Source organism: Lipophrys pholis, assembly GCF_963383615.2.
Source record: "Lipophrys pholis genome assembly, chromosome: 4".
In the NCBI taxonomy this organism is placed as follows: domain Eukaryota; kingdom Metazoa; phylum Chordata; class Actinopteri; order Blenniiformes; family Blenniidae; genus Lipophrys; species Lipophrys pholis.
Window position 1 is genome coordinate 24,787,495 of NC_137637.1, and position 20,478 is coordinate 24,807,972.

A 20,478-nucleotide genomic window follows, 5' to 3' on the forward strand; every position below is an offset into this window, starting at 1 on the left:
TTGTTGCACACTAAGAAAGTCATGGGTTCAAATACGGGCCGGGCTTATCTGTGGGGGGTTTGCTTGTTCTTCCCGGTTCTCTCCAGGCACTCTGATTTCTTACCACGGTCTAAAAACACGCATGTGAGGTTAATTGCTGACAGCAAAGTGAACGTGTGTGTGCGTGTGTGCGTGTGTGTGCGTGTGTGTGTGTGTGCGTGTGTGTGCGTGTGTGTGTTTGTGTGTGTGCGTGTGTGTGTTTGCCCAGTGATGCACTCCCTGTCCAGGGTGTATCCTGTTCTCACACATCGTTAGCTGGGATCAACCCTGACCAGGATAAAGCAGCATTTACTTTGGTGACTTCATCTTTATTTCAGAACAGACTCAGACTTGTTTTCCTACAGAAGTATGAAATGAATCCATTTCAAATGTACTGCCGTCTCCTTACCAAGAACTCAAGTGGAACAACAAACTCTGTGAGTCTTCTTATGTAAAAGTGAGCTTGTCAACTCACATTACGTGAGTATTCTGTATTCCAAATGGGAAGCAAAGTGAATCGATGACTACACGTATTTTAATCTCTCTCTCGCTCTCTCTCTCTCTCTCTCTATATATTTTTTTTTTTGGGGGGGGGGGGGGGGGGGGGGGGGTTCCTTTCTTTTTTTTTTTTTTTTCCAGGCAAAGAGTCGTGACCAGCTGGGGGTAATTCAGTGACCCACTTTTTGGGGGGCGCCCCATACGTTGAGACTCGCTCTGTTAAGCATTGAATGGGCGCGCAGCGCTCTGGCGCCCTCGCGTGGTTGCACCTGACCTGATCTCTCCATTCTGATTGGTTCAAAATGTCCCTCGCCCCCTCCTCCTCCTCCTCCTCCTTCTCCTCCTCCTCCTCCTCCTCCACCACACACCCAGCCCAGCCCCCTGCGATGCCCGCCGCTCCACGGCGTGTTGTTCTCCGGGCAATGATCCCAAAGCAGACCGACATATTGCGCAGCGAGCGGACGCGTTTGACGGCGATGCGGCGGTGCAGCGACAAGGTGCGGCTTTAATTTCCTCCGCACGTGCATACCGAGTGCCTCTCCTCTCTGTTTGATCGCGCGCTGTTGTGCAACATGGTCTGTTTCTTCTCCCCCTCCATAATAATCCGATCGCAGTCGGCGGTTTGAACTATGGTCGGCGGCAAGCGAGCGGAGAGAAATCTGAGTCAACACAATCCGTCCGGACGTCGGGGGGCGAGATGAGGAGCGCGATGGCTTCCACCAAATCTGCGTTATTATTATTATTATCCCTCCTGCTGCTCTGTGGTGAGTCCATCATCCTCCTCCTCCGCTTGTACCTGTCTGCTCTGCACACAAACCTCGCGCCATCTGTCACACACACACACACACACTGACATGATTGTCTCCTCATGTCTGATGCACAGCAGGGCGCTTTATTGTCACCATCAGGGATTCAGTCTACCATCCTTTTTATATATTGCCGGGACACTTTGCACATCTGTGGCGCTTCTTTTCTTTCCCAATATCAGTAAAATTCCCCGCAGGCCGTGAATATGTCAGTTTTGTCATCTACAATTCAAACGAACTGATTCCACGTTCACATAAACAAAGCATGAGCAGGTGCATCCTAAAACCTTCCTACTCGGAATCTATTAATATTTGAAGTGTTTGAATTATGGCCTCCAGTTTAAAAGAAATACGGGAAAATGTCAGCTTGTATGATATATCTAAATATGTTGAGACACTGGAAGCCTATAAGCCAACGTTATCAATTATAAAACAAAGAAAAAGCTTAAACAATCAGTTAATGCATAATAAACCTATAATATATTAAAGTCTCATTGTTTAGTTTAATAATAAAAGAAATAAACTTGTCCATCGTCTGCATTGGGGGCTTTTCTTTGAAACTTGCATATAACATCCTGGAAGGTATTCTAGTTGATTTGTTTTTAATGTGAATTAAAAGGGTTGTATTGCTAAAAAAAAAGTACATTTATGATCTAACCTTTTTTGTTATATAAGCCTTGAAAGTGCAAACCAAGCATCAACGTGAAGGTAATAACAAGAAGCATACATGTACATGTCCTCAAATGTGTTTTTTTTTTCCCGGGGATTTAAATTTAGCATCTTTTCTCATTTCGTGAATAAAATTTGGGTCGGCCGAGAGGAAGAGGGTGCGTCGTGACACAGTTTAGATTCCCTCGCTCGCAGTTTTAATATTTACATCTAATATTGAAGTCAGGCCTCTACACACTGATCTCAGTCAGAGGTCTGTTGTCCTACATTTGTCTCGTTGTGTGAGTTCTTCATTAAATGAAGAGGGTCCCTCTTGTTGCACCGTGTCTAATCCAGACGGTATTGAGCACCGCAACAAGCTGTGGTGTCCCCCAGCCCTATCAGTCCGAGCCCAATGTTAATTAGGACTTGATCCGCTTAAGCCTCCCGCTAGTCTCCCGTGTCATTATCTGTGGGCGTGCTTGCTTATTGGGCCCTGGCTGTGTGCTTTGGGGACGACGCTCCAGTTGTTGTCGGGCCTCACGCTCCCACACACAGGGTGTGTCCAGAACGCACTCATCTGGTATTACGAGTCTTGCAGGTAGTTATCGGTTGAGCCGAGGTGGAGGCCGCCGCTCGGAGGTGATGGTTTGTTTAGTTTCTGTTTTGTGGGGGTGTGATTGTGTCTCGTCAGTCGGAACAAATGCGTCACATTCGGGTGTTTTTCCAGGGTTTTGGCCCCCCCCTCCGGTGATTTAAACATTAAAAGGATACTAACTCTGTTTCTGTTTGCTGTTGATTTAAGCTAAATTATTCTTCTGCGTATGTAAACAATGAAATGTGTGGTGAGTTTGCGGAGCAGATCAACTGTCTGAGTTAGTGGCCAAATTTGTAAGTAATGTTTAATTAGTTTGTAATAATATAAAGTTTGTCTTACCACTTTGATTGTTTTCGCTTTGATTTTTTAAATTGTTTTTAACCTCGTTTAAAAAAAAATAAATAAAAAAATCACTTTCATTCATTCTTTGTTAAATTGATTCTTCTTCTTTGTGGCCTTTTTCTTCCTGCCCTTCATCGTTCTTGTCTTTTTGTTCTTCTTCATATTCTGAGTCTTTGCCTTTTTCGTCTTCTACTTCCTCGTTTTCAGATTCTCTTTCTTCTTTTTGATCTTATTCTCTCTGTTTGTCTTCTTTCTCTTCAAATAAACGAGCGTAACGGATCTTTGGAAACTCATTCTGCGGCGTCCATGAATACTCACTGTGAGAAGCAGTTTGACTTCATTTGTCAGTTGATTTCTCTTTTGTACCATTTTCTCTAGACGTGGAAAACACAAAAAACCTCTCAAAATACCACATTTACTATTCATCAAATTAAATCCTTATCATTTTCCTTGAGGAGAATCTCGGCTCTTAATTTTTTGCTTTGTACACGATTAACCCGTGAAGCATCCACTGTGACCGCTTCCTTCAACTACCAGTTGTTATTCTCATTGTGCTCATTTGTCTGGAAACACCAGCGAGGTCGGGTAGCGGTGATATAAAAGTTCTTCCTCTCATTAGCCTGGTTGTCACAATTGTAAACATCACGGAACTTGAATTGATCGTGCGTCGACTCATCTCAGGTTTACACCGAAAGGAAGCAGTTTACTCCCAGTATCGGCGTCGCATCCGATGATGGAGAGCTGATAATTACTTCCCTTTTCAAAAAATACCTGAGCAGTTCTATTTACTAACCGGCCTGATATCAGCGTGTGAATATACCGGGAAGTACCCGGGCCGCACACAGACGATGATAACGCTGTGAGAAGTGCTGGCGCCTTTGGCTCGGTACAGTTTCAGTATTTAAATAGTTCAAGTTAACCTGAGCTTTTACAGTATTTTTTCGGGGATGTTTGAGTCAGAGAAACTCCTGGACTCCGGCTCAAACGTGGCCTCGAGGCACTCACGCTGAATATTTGTTCTTGTAACCAGAACCCTGTAACTCTCCCATGTTGCCAGACCTTCATCATCAAACAGCGAGGCGACATGGATGGAGTTCGTTTGAGTTTCCCCTCTTGGCTTCAGCGGAGCCTTTTCACTCTGTTTTCAGTGCGATTTGCAGTTGGGAGATATCGGGTTTAGCACAGCGTGTGCAGCTCTGCAGTGCACTGGGTGGCCTTTTTGCATGTTTGTACGTCTCGGCAGCAACTTATTTTTCCTGATTATAACGCAGCTGCTGACAGTAACGCGTGGAGGCGATTTGGAACTGTTTGATGTAGAGCCAGTGTGTATGGAAGACGACGGCACACTTTAATTTGAAGAAGGTTTAGCAAAACATTTCTGTCGCTGTGTTTAGAGAAGAACTGTTGAGTTTGGTGATCGGCAGGAGAATGTTCACATTTTTAATGCCCGAGCGGCTTTTCTTTGTCTTATGTGGCTTTTTAGCCATTGAATGTTAAGAATAATGTCAACTTCAGTTTTTTTTTGTTTTTTTGTGAACCTCTCGATACGACCCCTAATGAATATAATTACCGAATGAGCTCACTGGGCTCCGAGGAGCGATTGTATTTCAGTTGTTTCAACATGATGCATTTGGCGGAAGCTGGCCCGTAGCCCCAGCATCCGCTTTTATTTTCCCTCCACAGCTATTTATTGTATTGATTTCCTGTTAGTCAGTCATCAGCTCAGCATATCGATCTGTGAGTCCATGCACCAAACGTGCTGCGAGGCAACACCGCCACTCAGTGAAATTGACATGGTTACAGTTTCCGTTCTTTTTCCCCCCACCGGTGACTTTTTCTGCTTTTGCCGCTTCTGTGTGTGTTTCTCCCCGACAGCGCTTCACTGCGCTGTGTGCCGCGACGTCGCCCTTCCCGACGGGCCCCTCTTCCGAGTCGCGGGGTTCCCCCTCTCCCTGCCCTGTTCTGTGTACGGATACGAAGGCCCCCGGACGCAGGAGTTTGAGTGGTTCCTGTACAGGGATGATGCGGGCGGGAGGCAGATGGGAGTGGTGTCCACCCGGGACAAGGGCTTCCCGTACGCCCCCTTCCAGGCCCGCGTGAGGAACGGGGAGGTGCGAGTGGAGAGGGACTCCGGGGACAAGGTCCGGCTGGTGGTCCAGAGGCTCCGTGCGGAAGACCAGGGGAAATATGAGTGCTACACACCCAGCACAGACAGCACCTACCAGGGAAACTACAGCGCCACAGTCACCGTCAAAGGTAAAACAATCAGGGGTCAATGCATCAAACTCAGTGGAGTCAATAAAGCCAGCGCTGCAGCAGTGGAGGAGTCAAAATAACACTAAGTTATTTCCTAAGGGGTCTAATTGTTGTAGTTTTAAGTAAAAAAAAAAACAGTTGAGTAACTGGTGTATTTGTTGGGATCGTTTCCAGCCATTGATTTGGTGCACTATAACAAATATTTACAGCAGCGGCAGTGCTAGGAGGGCAGCGGAGCTCCACAGAGGAATAAGATGCATTTTACTTGTCAGATCAATTTATTGTTGGGTCTTTTTTAAAGATTTATTGAAGATCTACTAAAAGAATGTCCCTGATCTGATCATGTCCATGAATGGCTCTAGTGAGGTCAGAAAACTTGTATTGCATCCAAAGGCTCTAAATCAGGTTACAAGTTTCTAAACTTAAACTGTTGGAGGGTTAAAAAGGATAAAACACAGAAAGTAATTGAGGAATGCGAACACAGAAGCATTGTGTAAAAATGCCAAACTTTTATGTTTATTATTTTATTATCTTGTTTGCTAATATTAGTGATTTATATAAATCACGCCCATCTTTTATTTGCAATTTCTCTGACACGTCTTTACACTGAACTGACCTGCAACTCGAGCAGCAAACGTTTGCGTTCACGCTGTGCTTTACACATTCAGAGTTATTGTTTATACTGACCATCTGGAGTTTGTTCTCAGCTTTCTCCTCTCCTGTTTCTCTCTCTCTCTCTCTATGAACTTGTTGCACATTGGGCTACCCAAGCTGTCCAAATATTTAGGCGGTTTTACTCCATCCATATGGCGACTCAGTTCGGTTTGTGTTAATCACCCGCTTGGTCTGCTACTATGTTTATGTTTGTTAGGATACCAGGTGTTAGTGTTTTGGCTGAGTATTGTCTTGATAGCTGGTTAATCCCTTCTTCCTTTGGCAAAGCCGGTGACTGAAACAAGAGGGTATTAAAAAAGCTGGGAGTCACTGTCAGCAGCCTCGGCTCTTGATTTACTGCTGTGGTCTAAACATGGAGACGCCTAAACGGCACATGGGAGAAACACAAATTAGATTGATCATGTTTCTGCCCCTGTCTGGCTCCATGTAATTTGATTGAGTGTGTGTGTGTGTGTGTGTGTGTGTGTGTGTGTGTGTGTGTGTGTGTGTGTGTGTGTGTGTGTGCTCCCACAGTGATCCCCGACACACTCCAGATCAGCTTCACCCGCTCACTCACAGGCCAGCCCGTGCCGGAGGGAGCAGAGTTGACCCTGACGTGCTCGGCCGGCATCCAATCAGAGCAGCTCACCCACCTGTCCATCACGTTTGGGAAGCGCGGTGGCGAGGAGGTTGCGGCGGGCGGGGCAGGAGGCGAGGTCAGCACCGTCAGGGAGATCGTCTCCATCGACAAGCTCCTGGGGGTGGTGCCCGGACGCTTCTACAAGGACCGCTACGATGATGGAGAGATCACGCTGGAGAAGAGGAACGGCGAGGGCGGGCTGGGCGTGTACGTGCTGAAGATGAGAGCGGTGCAGCCAGGCGACACCGGCTCCTATTTCTGCGAGGCGTCGCAGTGGATTCGGGACATTGATCGATCGTGGCAGAAGATTGCGCAGAGGACGCTGGACATCGGCAACTTGACTGTTCAACATCTAGGTCAGTGTGACTGAGGTCTGACATTCGCCCCAGACTTTTAATAGCGTGTGGCCGGAGCTCAGGTCCCGGCAGGTAACCACGGCCTTAACTCAACAGCTGGTGTTCTGTTTTTATTTTAGAACAACATAAAAAGGAAATTGGTCCGAAAACCTGCAGGATAAGAATTTAGTTTTTAGATAGTTCATCACAGTCACAAAAGAGAAGCTCATAAGTTAAATGAATAAATAAATCCGGGACAAGAAAAGAAAAACTTTTTATTTATTTCAATTCAACCTTTATTTAACAGGCAATGATGTTGAGAAAGACGGAGCTGCTGCTGCTGAAGCAGCTGAAATATAAAGTCTCAGGAACATGAAACAATGAAATCTCCCCCGGTTTAGTATATTTGTTAAGAATACACTCCAGCCAATCCGAGTAGGTTCATGATTTTGCAACTATCTGAGGTTGTGCATGTGTAGGTTTTCTCCAGGTACTCCCCCTGTTCAAACGCATATATTTGACAAATATTGGTGTTTCTAAACTTGCCTGTTGGTATAAATGTGAGCGTGCATCATTCCCTCTCTCTGGACTGGTTAAATGTCCAGAGGGGTATCCAGGAAGAGCGGCAGCATCCTGCCACCAACCGTCTAAACCCTCAGTTGGTTAAAGCTGTATAGAAGATGGATGAATGCCTTTTTATGTCTTCGGTTCCTATTTGTCTTGCTGTGCTGTTGCCAATGTAGTGGTGCGAGTCGGCCCGGGCTTGTGGAGCTGGTGAGTGCGTGATTGGACTCCGTCCAGTTTGCAGGCTCTGGATGTTTGTGTAATTTACAGCTTAACTCAAACTCTGGCTTCCCGGCTGAACACTTGGCTGGTTGGATGGATGGAGGGGCGCCTGATTAAATGACCGAACCCACATTTGTATTCAACCTGTTGTCTTGTTTGTTAGCTGCGAGGCCTTACAGTACTTGCTTTTGTCTGGATACCTACTTCACTTTCCACTGTCTGGTTGTGTGGATGCATTGACCTCTATTACTGTTCAGGCGTACCGTCACAACATCTGAAATATGAGGTTAAATGTTTGAAAAAGTACAATTTTATCTTTATTAGTAGAGCCAAGTCCCCTAAATTTCTTTTTTTTTTAGCTTTAAAATGTCTGATTTTGTTTTGCGTTTTTTGCCTGCAAAATGACTTCCTCTTTCCTCTCACATTCATCGCCAATACATTTTCTACTTGGTCTTTCCGCTCAGGGCTTTGGCTCTCAGATCATCTGACTGACAAGCTAAATGCTCGGCCCTCTTGTTGATTATCCAGCCGGATTTAATACGTCGGTAGCAGGCGCGCCGTCCGGCTGCATCGCTGTCCCGTAGCCCGGCCGCTTGGCTCGATTTAAATTCTAAAGCGCTTCTATGGATCTGAAGGATTAAGTCATCTTTTCTCCCACCTCGGCTCCTTGTAGCCTGCAAACCGGATGTAAGACTGATGTGAAAATGGCAATATTATGTTGAGCTTTTTTTTTTTTTTTTTCTCCCTCCTCCAGTTCTACATCTCAGTTGAAAATTGAGTGAATTCATACATCATGTGGAATGTGTTTTGTCAGTAAGAAAGATGTAGCCAGTTCTTTTTTTTTTTTTTTCCTCTTCAAGCTTCAATGCATCCTTTGAAACCCTGGGATGGGTTTAAAGTGTTGCTCCTGTGCTAATGTGCCTTTTGGTTGCTTTACATTGCTGCTAAGAACTGAGCAGCCACAAGTGTCACTGAAAGTTATTCAGGTCATGCTTTTTTTTTTTTTCTTCTCTTCAGCAGTAAACAAAAATGAAGCTGACATTGAAGCTTTGGAGCTCATCAATGCTTTGCATTGTTTTTCTGTACTGACGCTCGCTGACGAGCGCGATGTAGCCCTGCGATTTCTGGCTGCCGTTGTCTGGCTGCAACAATGGTCTGGCACGTCTCCTTTTGTTTACGTGAATGACATGTCCAATAAAAAAACAGCGTCTTTGTTAAGTGAAATGTCTCAGCTGAATGGGGCTCTGCGTACACAATGGCTTTGAATTAATGGCTTATAGTTATAGAAGGCTAATATTAACATTTTGCTTTCTTATGAGCGGCACATTCTCGCATCGATTTTTATCTGAGTGCATGTTTATGAAGAGCAGTTTTCAAGTGGCTTGTGACCACTCATTTATAGGATTTTAAATCATTCAGTGACCTTTATTTCTATTAACTCATGAGAAAAATGGCCCAGATTAGGTAAAAGTCTCACATTGGTGTAGCAGAAACAATGTTAATACAATACTCTGAAAAGGAAAAGTGAATTCGCATTATTTAGTTTTACTCTGGTATATGTTGTAGTACTTTTTTTTTAAGTCAATGTAATTATTAAGTACAGTTTCAGAGGTTTACCTGGAGCATGAGCGTATGCACTCAAACACATAAATATTGTTTCTGATAATATGGATAGAAATTACAGATTTGTCTACATTCCATATATCAGTCACAGTTTTAGGTCACAAACAAAACAGTTTTCTAAACAAATAATAATAGCGGGTAATAACTTGGCCAGGTTTTACAGATATGAGGAAGCAAGACATTTATTTTGGACTGACTTTTGTTTTTGAAACAGATAATCTCTCTATTTAACCATATTGGTGTCAGTTCTGCACCTTCAGTCTCCATGACCCTCAGCCGATTTCACACTTTATTTAAAATTAGGAACTTTATAAATAACATCCGCATGCAAACTTTGAACAGAAAGTCCCCTGAGCTCAAGCTTCTCTTTCTCACTAACCACTACACCAGTTTGCAGCAAACATATAGGCCACCGTTACTAAATGTAAATGATGACGCTTCAGTCAAATACAGAAGTGATGATACGACTTCTTCTCTCAGCAGTTCACTTTTCTTCTGTGTTGTTAACTCATCATTCAGAAAGGTTAAAACCATTTAGACAGTAAAAAGGAATAAAGTGAAGATATTTGTTTTGAAATGTTGGAAGACAAAATGAAGGATCGTTCCCTACATCTGATGGTCATTGTTTTATTCTGATGTTGGACTTTGTTGTTTTGTGCTGGAGATGTTTTTGTGGTCCTTTTGCCTGTGTCATTTTTTTCTCTCTCCGACTGAGAGGATAATCCATTTTGTCCCGGGTATTAAATGTGTGATGTGTGGAAGGAAGTCACTTCCCCACAGAAATGCTTCTTCCTGCAAAGACTTTTAGTGGCACGGTCTAAGTGCTTGTTAGAGGCTGTTCTCTAAAGAGCTTTTCTGGTGCTTTATTAACCTTTCTCTTTCTTCGTCTTCCCCTCCTCACTCCAGCCGAGTCTCTCAGTGTAACATCCTCGCCCAAAGGTGAGGTGACGCTGCAGATCGGCTCCCCGCTCATCCTGACGTGCGAGGTGCTGGGACTCCCCGCTGAGGTAAACTCCGGCCTGCTGGTTCAGTGGATGAGGAGGGGATCTGTAAGCAGCGACGCGGTGGGGACCGGAGGAGTTGAGGTACAGTCAGTCTCAGCTTAGACAGGGAACATAATATTAAAGGTTATGTAATATGTGTAAACTGTAATCCAATCATGATGAATACGTGATTTACCGACGCTCCGCCCTGTGTGAAGGTGGAGGTGGCCCGTATGAGCACGGACGGCATCGTGAGCTGGGGGGACGACCTGAGCAGAGCCAGCGGTGGATCCATGGAGAAAGTATCACCGGGGAAGTACTCGTTGAAGCTCTTCTCAGCTCGGCCGTCCGACTCGGGCGTGTATCGCTGTGTGGTCAGCGTGTATGCCGGCAGGACAAATCCCAGCCCGGCTATGTCTGCGACGCTCACCCAGAGGTCAGAGGGCGTCACGGTCAACCTGAAGACCAAAGGTAAGCCTCGTGTCTGCAGCGACTTTCAGGCTCTTCCTGTATTGTCTGCTTGGGACGTAGATCATTTGACTAATCTCTCTCTGCTAACCCACTTGTCTTTTGCTTTTAGAAATGTAAAAGAACAAACAGTATAGCGGCAACTTAACCTATTTAAGGTGCTGCTCTGGTGAGGACGGACAAACTGTTTCGAACGCGTTCAGAGGCAACAATGATCAGGTCCAATGCGTAGATTTCCTTGGGATATTTCAATCCATTTATTTAATTGAGGGTTTCCACAGTCCAAAAGGTGATGCCTGTCATCAATCACTCAGCCCAATACTGAGTTCCTATGGTCCTCATTTAATCTTTCCTACCTACTGCTACTCTTCCTGACACGTCTCCCTGGAACGGTTCAAAACTGTGTCTGCTCCCCTGTCCTGCACACCTGGCATTGATTAGGTGGAGGCTTTATAACCTCCACCTTGCCCTAGCTCCACCTAGTGGGCGAATACAAAATCAAAACAAATGGCCAGTCATCAGGAGGACACACACAAACAGAAATAAACAATAAACCCATAAAATGGCTCCTACAAACAGGTTGAATAATTGTGTTGTTCTTTGTTTTAGAACTTAAGGATTTCCCTTCGTTTATGATCCGTCGTTGTCTTATGAGAGCAAAAATCCGCCACACAAGAAACTAGAAGCTATAAGTTGAATATAATTCTGCTTGATATGTGTATATTTCTTCATAAATCCGGCAAATTCTTGCATTTTTCCTACACGTTTTGTCTGTTATTGGTCATCGAAGTGTAACCCGTGAACAAAGACATATGTTCTCCACAAAGCTTCAGCTTCAGTAAATAAGTACTTTAATCTTAGCTGATCTTAGCTTTACTACCAACCACATGAGTGAAGTAAAGGTCAGTGCCCAGGTCTGCACTGGAACAATGATGGATCTTCATTAGGTTTATGAATATTAGTTTTCGTCACAAGATTGTTTTCTTTTGATTCAGCAACTTTTACATCAATAAATGTTATTACCCTTGCTAAATGTTTTAACCTCGCTTGACACCATTTGTAAAAGTTATGGTTCAAAAAACACTTATAAACTCAGGGCCTTTTTTTATTATTCGTCTTGTTATTATCACATGCAGCCTTGGCACACTTGAAAATCACATTTTTAGTATGTACATAAAATAAATGCATGAAAATCTAAGTGGCAACCAGTATTCAAAATTACAAAAATGAAATTTGAAAACAATCAACTTAATAACTGAACCAACATCATAATATGCTAATGATTGATTGAGTTATTGCATATTTAAGTGTTTTTTATATTATTGAAGTAGGATTAAAAAAAATTTTTTATGTAATAACTACTTCCAGGAATGTAATAATACAAGAATAACATTGCATTTATTGTGCAGTTTGCATATCAAATATGTGTATCTCTTTATTATAGGTGTGATATAAAACAATATGGTCAATAGACGCCAACTGAATATATTTTGGAAAGTATTCCTGACTGAGACCTTTCAGTGTTTTTAAGGATTTATAAACTCAATTCATATTCTAGATGTGGTACTTTTTTTTTTTTTTTATAACATTATTGATTCCCTGATTTGTATCTGGCGGTATACACCCTGATGGTTAAGCGTTTAACTCTCCTTCAGCCTCCGTGCGACGACTGCAGACTCTCAGTCGCCTTCTTCCCTCTGTGGTTTACGTTGACTTTCAGGAACTGCTCAATTGTTTTGGTTTGAGAAATGATTAAAGTTTTCTGATTTATTGAGCTTCTAAATGTCGTTGAGGTCTGGGATTGAAGCCATTTGGCTGCAGAATTCTGTGCTGAAATCTGCAAAAACACATTCGTCTCTCGTTTCTTTTCTTTTTTTTTTTAGCAAGCTTCACTGATGCAACTCTAAGCTTCTAATACATTTGTAAAATTCCGTAAATATTTAAAGATCTTCCTAAAAGTTTTAAATTTGTGTTGCATGGCAGGATTTCATATTTCATGAAAAAGGCTTTTAGTGACATTTTGAAGACACTGGAGTATTTTTTGGTAGATGGTTGACTTTAAAGTTGACTGAAGCCTCTTGGGTTATTTCAGTTCAGCTTAAATTACAAAGAATTACACTAAACTATGTCGCAATCATTATTTTTTCTTTTTTAGCTTTTATATATGCTTAATTGTCCCACATTCAACTACTTCCTTCCACACACAGATGTCCTGGTTGCAGCCGTGGCGCGGCTCCCTCGCGGCCCCCTGCTGAAGAGGGGCAGCACCATCACCCTCATCTGCAACGCCACGGTGACCACCACAGGGCCCGCCCAGGCTCAGGTGCAGTGGTGGCGGAGGCCCATCCCCGACTTGGTTACCAAGAAGGGATCTGATGTCCCTCCAGTGGACCCCCCCGTTGTGGAGAGTCCCACTCTGGTGGCCGCCCTCATGCACGATGGCGTTGCGAATATCCACGTCAACAACAGCGAGATCAGCATCGACCGCCTTTCGGCCATCAGCTACAGACTGAGGGTCCACTCCGCAACGATGGAGGATCAGGGCTTGTACGCGTGTCACGCCGAGGCGTGGGGTCAGGATCCACATGGAGGCTGGTACAACACAGGGGCCAAAGCAGAGTCTAACGCCGTCAATGTTTACCTGTACGCCAGAGGTAGGTGTCACCTGATACTTGTAGCCACAGCGTTTCTTCAGTCATAATCACATGGTCTCTTAGATGAATGTGAGGGACTACAAATAGTCAGTAGTCATCATGTATTTTTCTGTCAGTTAAAAGTTCTTACAGTTGGAAGGCGATCTATCTATCTATCTATCTATCTATCTATCTATCTATCTATCTATCTATCTATCTATCTATCTATCTATCTATCTATCTATCTATCTATCTATCTATCTATCTATCTATCTATCTATCTATCTATCTATCTATCTATCTATCTATCTATCTATCTATCTATCTATCTATCTATCTATCTATCTCTTGTGGTTGAATAGATAGTCTGACTGCCTTTGTTCTTTGTTCATATTCAGAATGCATTTTGTGTTGCAACTTCTTATTTGGCTTAGTTTCCCTCCCCACAACGTCACGTCGCTTCAGTGAATTATAGTCATATCGTCTGTGGAATTAATCTTATTTTTTTGCATTTCAGTCTAATATATTGTGAACGAAGATGAATTGTTAAGGCATATCTACAATGGAGCTGGTGTAGACAAAACTAGAGGTCTCATGGAGGCCGTCTTGAGGAGATTAATCATTAATCTTTCTGCATGTGTATCTGCTGCTGCACCTCTTGAGTGTAAAATGATTGTGTCAAAATGTCCAAAATGCATAAAAACATGAAAGGCTTATCAAACGCCCAAGAGTGCATATGATCATCTCGACAGCAGTTTTATTTTCTTGAATATTTATTCTGTGTGACACGACAGCACAATAGCCTCTCGGTGTATTACAACGCTGACCGGGAGCTTAAGTTGACCCCCTGCTGGGCTTAAGCATCGGGGGATTTTTAAATGTATTTTTTAATCAGATCTGAGTGGATGCTGCAAAGATCGAGCTTCGCAATGACGGTTTCGTGGTGGTGTGGCAGAAATTATTCCTGGTAGAAATGGCACTAAGGCGGCAGCATGTGTTATAAACAGTATCACCCAGCCATGACTTCGCTTTCCATTGACGGATTCCCATCTAGCAACCAATGCCGTATCTCTCAAGGACACAAATGATGAATTCAAGCGTGAAACACAGGAAATTGCAGAATTTGATCGACTGTGCACGGGATCTGTGTTTTTCATTGTATTCTGGTGTCAATCAATGTTTTGCCCTGATTCGACATAATGCAACAATCTGAAAATCTCCTTATATTAGCATTAGCTACATTTCTTTGATTTGTATCTAATTAGAATTATGTTTGAAAGCTTAACAGTTTATTGAGATTTTATCCCATTTTTTTCTTTTTTAAAGAACAAAAGGTTTAGCTACAGATAGATACGTGTTTGGACCCCAACATGTTGACATGAATGTGTACCCTGTGTTAAAAAGCTCAGCATGTGTGCTTAACATCACAATAACATCACAGGAAATAGACTTGACACCTAAAACCCTGCTTTAGATCTCGAAACTCCTGAAAGCTCTAATTAGGAGCCGAACAGACCCCAAACAAACACTCTCGGTCAGGACGTCGTCTGCTCTATGAGTTTGTAATTGATATTCTGTGCGTACTCCCTGATGAGGAATACAAGATTCCTACTAATTTGAATAAGATTTTTATGAAAAATAGCCGGCGCTTTGCTGGCTCAAACTCCACTGCTGACAAGTCGCCGAGCTTCACTTAACTTAAACCCTCGGGCTCAGGTTGCATCAGGAAGAGCGTCCAGCATCGCACTCGGGCCAAATCAAACATGCGACTCACATAACCCACAAAAACTTTCTCCAAGTGCTCCAGTTTCCTTCCACAGCCCCAAAAATATGCCTCAGAGGTTAATTGATGTTACGGTCCTTTGTTGAAAACATTAACCAGCACAAATCAACCGATGAGTGAAAATGGTGGTGTTTTATTTGGTCTAGGATGTATAATGGAAATGCAGTGCACAAATCCACTGACGCCCTGGGAACCTGCCTGTTGTTTACACGGCCTTCGCTCGTAGTCAGTTGGCATTTACTCTGTCTGGATGGAGAGAATTTACTCTGGGGGATGCACGGATGAATCAAAGTGTTTTCTATCTGATTGAAATCAAAAGAACAGATAATGTAGCTTATTACCCAGTTTGAATCTAATTTTCCTTCTTTAAATTTTCTTTAGTCTATAAAATTATATTTTTAAATGAATTTTCAGCCTCAAATATCAGTTTTGTGTCGTTGATTTGGTCCACCTTTCTTTCTTCTTTCCCCCTCAGCTGCTGACCTCCTCCTCATTCCTTTGGTGATCGGAGTTTCGTCTGCCTTGTTTGTGGGCATTGTCATCATCGCGACAGTTACGTGTTGCTTCATGAAACGCCTGGCGAGGCAGCGCACTCCCAAATAAGGTGCCGGCCGGCTGAAATCTGCTCGTTCAGGTGAGGCGGCTCAAAGAGAAGGACGCACACCTTAGAAGAAACCACCCCACGAAAAAATGACAACGTTGACACATCCTGACATTTAAAGAGGACTTTGCCACTTTGTTTGATGATTTCCTGTTTTCTGACCTACTTGTTTCACAATCAATGCCAAAAAACAACAAAAAAAAAAAAAAGTATGTTTTTATATTCTCTTGTATTTTTATATCCAAGCTTTCTGTGAAAACACCACGTTTTAGTGATCGCTGCCGCAGGCATCATTAGGCGTGATCTCATGGAAATCGGAAACCTCCCGTCCTTTCCGCTTTTCTAGTGGTCAATGACAAACAAATATTTAGGGATCCTCTTGGTTTTGGCTCTCAGGCGAGATAACTCAATGTAAAAACCTTGTTTCTGTGGAGTCATCAACCCTCACAGAAGTCCTGCGTGTTTGCAAAATGCTGCCCAACTCATCATATAAGACACTGGATATTTAGGTCGCCCCAGACAAACAGAGACCATTCTGTTTTTCCACAAGCGCTTGTTGTGGCTCCAGATGTTCTTTCCTCATGCTGCATGTTTTTCTTTTCATACAAAAACCAGCAATGTCTAGTTGTGTGTGCATGGTTGAGAAACTGCCACTGACAGTCACATGAATGCTGAGGGGAGCAGTTTAACCTCCAGTAAACTTAATATGAGCGGTGGGGGGATGTTCCACCGCCTGCAGCCCAGCGTGGCTGCATGTAAACAGGACCTCCGTCTGTTACTTAATAAGGGAGCCGCTGGCTGAGGACCGCGTGCAGCACGCTAACAGAGTACCAGTTCTCCTGCCCGTGATGCTTCCCGCTGCAGGGTTCTCATACGGACCTATAGACTTGTATAGAGTTGAGGACGAGAAATGGAAGAGATACTCGTAATGCACTGAGCTGACATATGTAAATACTCTGGAGTTTAACTGTTTTATTTTCTTAAAAGTGTGTACGGCCGTGCTGTAGCGCCACATTTTCTTTAGCAAACACCTGTGTTTAGCGTTCAGCTGCAATGTGCTCTGCTCCTCCGAAGCACCCGGACAGAACGGGACTGGGACCAAAGCCAATTGGGATCATTTCTTTCGCTTTATTTTCTCCTCATCAGAAAAGTCATTTCTTTGATGTTTTTTTTCTTGCTGTTTTTTAATGGATCGATGCTCCTTGTCAAATGCATGAGACAGAGAAACTGTGAAAAAAAAAAAAAAAAAAAGAGTTTCCTCTTTGTTTGTTGGTACAGAAAAGTTACAATCTTTAATTCTTGATGGGAGAATTTTCCTGAGGAGTGGCGTCATATGACTTGATAGTTTAGTGAAGCCTCACCATTGTCATAGTGATCATGTGGTGCGGGGCCACACATTCCTGCTGCCAAGGCTTATTCTGACTTGAGCCGCTGCTGCTAGCCCACAGAAGTATGTTGGACAGATTTACTGTGTCTGCGTAGTTAAAATGGGTGAAATCCATCCTCCTCTTCCTGTTGAAAGTAACTCTTAAGAGACGTTTTGCCCACATTGTGTGACGGTTTAAGGTTAGATGGAAAGGAGAAGACAAACTTTTCACTACCCGGCTTGAAGCTCCAACAATGAAATCTCATCACAAGTTTTCTCCCCCTTTTTTTTTTTCTTTTTCCTAAATCAGTTTGCACTGAGCTGTACTTTGTCTCGGTTTTATCTTCACATTGTGGGTGTCAGAGATCCTTTAAAATCTCAGTGTCCTTTCAAACCTGTGGTCCCAGAACCGTGATTATAACCGTTCGTTCACATTAAGGGAACAAAATCACAGCGCCGCTTGCTTCCTGAGCCACTTTGTTCCAGATCAACCGCTCGAAGGTGATTTGTTCCCACCACGTACCCACCTACCCCGCGATTACACACACAGATGCACAGGCACAGGGCGGCGGCGGCCCAGTGGTGGCTGGTGTTTCAGATGGAAGTATGCGAGTATCTGCGTGTTCATCTCTAATCCCTGTGTACTGCTGCCCTTCCCCCCACACTGTGTGTTATCACTCACTGTGGCTCACATTCGATTCATTTCAATCTCTCTCTCTTTTTTTTTTTTTTCCTCCCCCTGAGATTTGCAGCCAGCTGTACACAGTGTTGCACATAGCATGCAAAGTATGTAAAATGCTGTCTAAGTTGTGTTTTTGTTGAAGATGTGTTCAACCCTCTGATGAAGGTGTTCTGTACTGTTTGAATTGTTTTACTCATGCTTTAATACCACTGTTCCTAAATGCATCCTACTGCCACTCAAAATATCCATAAAGACAGGTTGTTGCTCAGTGTGTTTCTTATGGTGCTTTGGCAAACATGCCAGTTGATAAAACCAATAAATCACTCTGGATTTCTAGTGTCACACTGTTTTTTTGCGCCTTTTATTTTCCGCTGAGAACATGGGGAAACATTCATATCACAGGCTGCTGGAGACATCGCAGCTATTAGAGAACACTTTGTGGTGAGGGGAATAAACCAATCTGTCTGACAAAGTGCTCATGAGCCATTTCAGCATATTTTCCATCCATATAGTATTAAGTACCAAAACATTTCTTGTGGTTGCAACAATTTCCGTGTTGAACTGAGGCGAGCAGAGGCTTACATTTCAGCTAAAGAGCCTGTAAGGCTTTTGTCGTCAACTTTTTGTTTATTAAAAAAAACTTCATTTTTTGTATCTGCGAGACTTATCTATGTATTAAACAATGAGAAATTCTGATAGCTTGATCCATGAGGGCAGACTACACTCTTGACAGATCACCAGTCCATCACAGGGAAAATATAGTCTAACACACCCATATTTCCAGCTATAAGCCAATTACAAATTAATCCAAACTGCGTGATTTTGAGAATACCCACACATACATAGGAAAACCATGCGAAGTCCACATAGAAGGGCCCCAGAACAGTCTTGTGATGAGTCACAAGGACTCACCACTGTGCAGTGTCTGTGTGTGTGACTGTAAAATTTCCACTTTGTAAAAACTTAGTATTTTATAGAAATATAATGCCGTCAAAGAAAGAATTTATTAGAAGGTAAGAATGTTTTGAAGTTTTTAAAGTAACTCTGCTCCTGAAGCCCAGTCTGTCGTTCCCTTTGGGTCTCTTTGTGTGGATGCGATTGAAATTAGGAACTTACTTAAATTTGCCTTCCATATTTACTTCATCTTGTTCTCTTGAATGCACTTTGTATTTTGTTTTGTGCACAATTTTAAATTAAAAAATTTGTTCCAAAAAAAAAGAGTGTTAGAAAGATGCAAGCTGAATTAAACTTATAGTAGCATCAATATCTGTAATGAACTGATTAAGATCCTGTACGCCTTGTCAACTGAAGCATATGTTTGACAAAAAACAGATCTGGATTCGTATCTGCAGATGGAGTCAAAAGTCATGTTAGTTCAGACCAGAAAAAAGTCTCATATAGCAATCTATAAATATTGATCGCTTCAAACTGGCACAAGTCCTACTTTAAAAACACAACTTTTGTTGTATGTTTGTACAAAAACTGAACAGAAAAAAATAGATGAAATGTGAATGCTATATGATTGCAAATTGTGCCTTCAGTGATTTTCTTCAGACTGATGTTGGCAAAAGCCTGTCACACAAAAGACTGTGATGCTTCTGATACTCAACTACCAGTAAGGTAGTCGGCTTTTCACTGCTGCATCGTTGCTATATCAGCTCGGGTCTGAGCGACTCCTAAAATAAAACTGTGTGATGCCCAGTCAATGAATTACAAGCAGTTAATTTATTGAAACATTTTATATGGATGAAATGGACTGTCAAGGGCGCCATTTTAAATTAAGAAATTAGAAGCTGAATTAAATTGCAATAATAGGTACTGTAGATCAGCACAAAGTTTCGTGCAGCTGCTCATAATAAACATACAACTAATCTTCACTTGCTCTGCAGTTTTTCTCGGCTTCAGACCGTTTTCTTTTCCATCTCACTGGTTTGATTTTTATGGCATTGGCCCCACGGTTTTGTTCTCTCTCACTGCTTCCATCCATCATGTTTCTGTTCACAGCAGGTAGCTGTTTTCTGCAGCAGGTCCAGCACCAGACACCCAGACAATGTTGGCAACCAGCTGCTGAACACGGTGACGCTTTTAGAAAGTGAAACAAATTTCACTTTGAAACTCATGTTAGAGTCCAGATACCTGACAGTTCTACGATCTGCCCCCACGTGGCGAAACGCTGAAGACAGAAGGAGGCACGGAGTTGGCTTTTTCCCGTACAGACTTGTTTTCTCTTTTTTGCAGTCTTCTGACAAAGATGAATATTGCACATCTGATCAGATTTGTAGACGATGGAGGCTCTGGCTCATTAACGGCTGACGCTGACAACAGCATCTCTCACAAAATGTGTGACAGACCCTTTCATGCATAAGTTGAAAGAAAGCTTCAGAATAAAGCAGCGTGTCCCTGTCGAACGATCGTTACAATAAAAGTAAGATACACCAAACAGATGGATCTAATTTAAAAAAAATGCAATGTTGGACATTCGATTCATGTCTATTTATTGTTGGCTCTTCTTCTGAAACTCTCTGTCCGGCCCTTTGGTTTTCCTATGGTATTATGGTATATCAGTTTACAGAGCATTACATCACTAATGCAAACACTGTACCAGTGGTAATCCTCTTCTTCCTGTATGACGTTGCAGACGGACAAACAGCGGCTTTGTGCTGCACTGATAAGATGCTGTGTGGCCTGCGGTTGCTTAGTGAATATACCTGCTCCCCAGCGCGATCCCTGCCAGCTGAACGTCAACCAAGGCGGGATT

General features: G+C 42.9%; 1 protein-coding gene across 1 annotated transcript; it reads left to right on the forward strand.

Annotated features, from left to right (window-relative positions):
* Positions 1-881: 881 nt before the first annotated feature.
* On the forward strand, positions 882-18,061 carry igsf8 (immunoglobulin superfamily, member 8). The gene is made up of 8 exons (XM_080462423.1): positions 882-1,013; positions 1,131-1,280; positions 4,786-5,166; positions 6,355-6,816; positions 10,111-10,289; positions 10,406-10,658; positions 12,863-13,309; positions 15,547-18,061. Exons 2-8 carry the CDS (start codon positions 1,214-1,216, stop codon positions 15,672-15,674), a joined length of 1,917 nt encoding a protein of 638 aa, XP_080318549.1. The 5' UTR covers positions 882-1,013; positions 1,131-1,213; the 3' UTR covers positions 15,675-18,061.
* Positions 18,062-20,478: the final 2,417 nt, after the last annotated feature.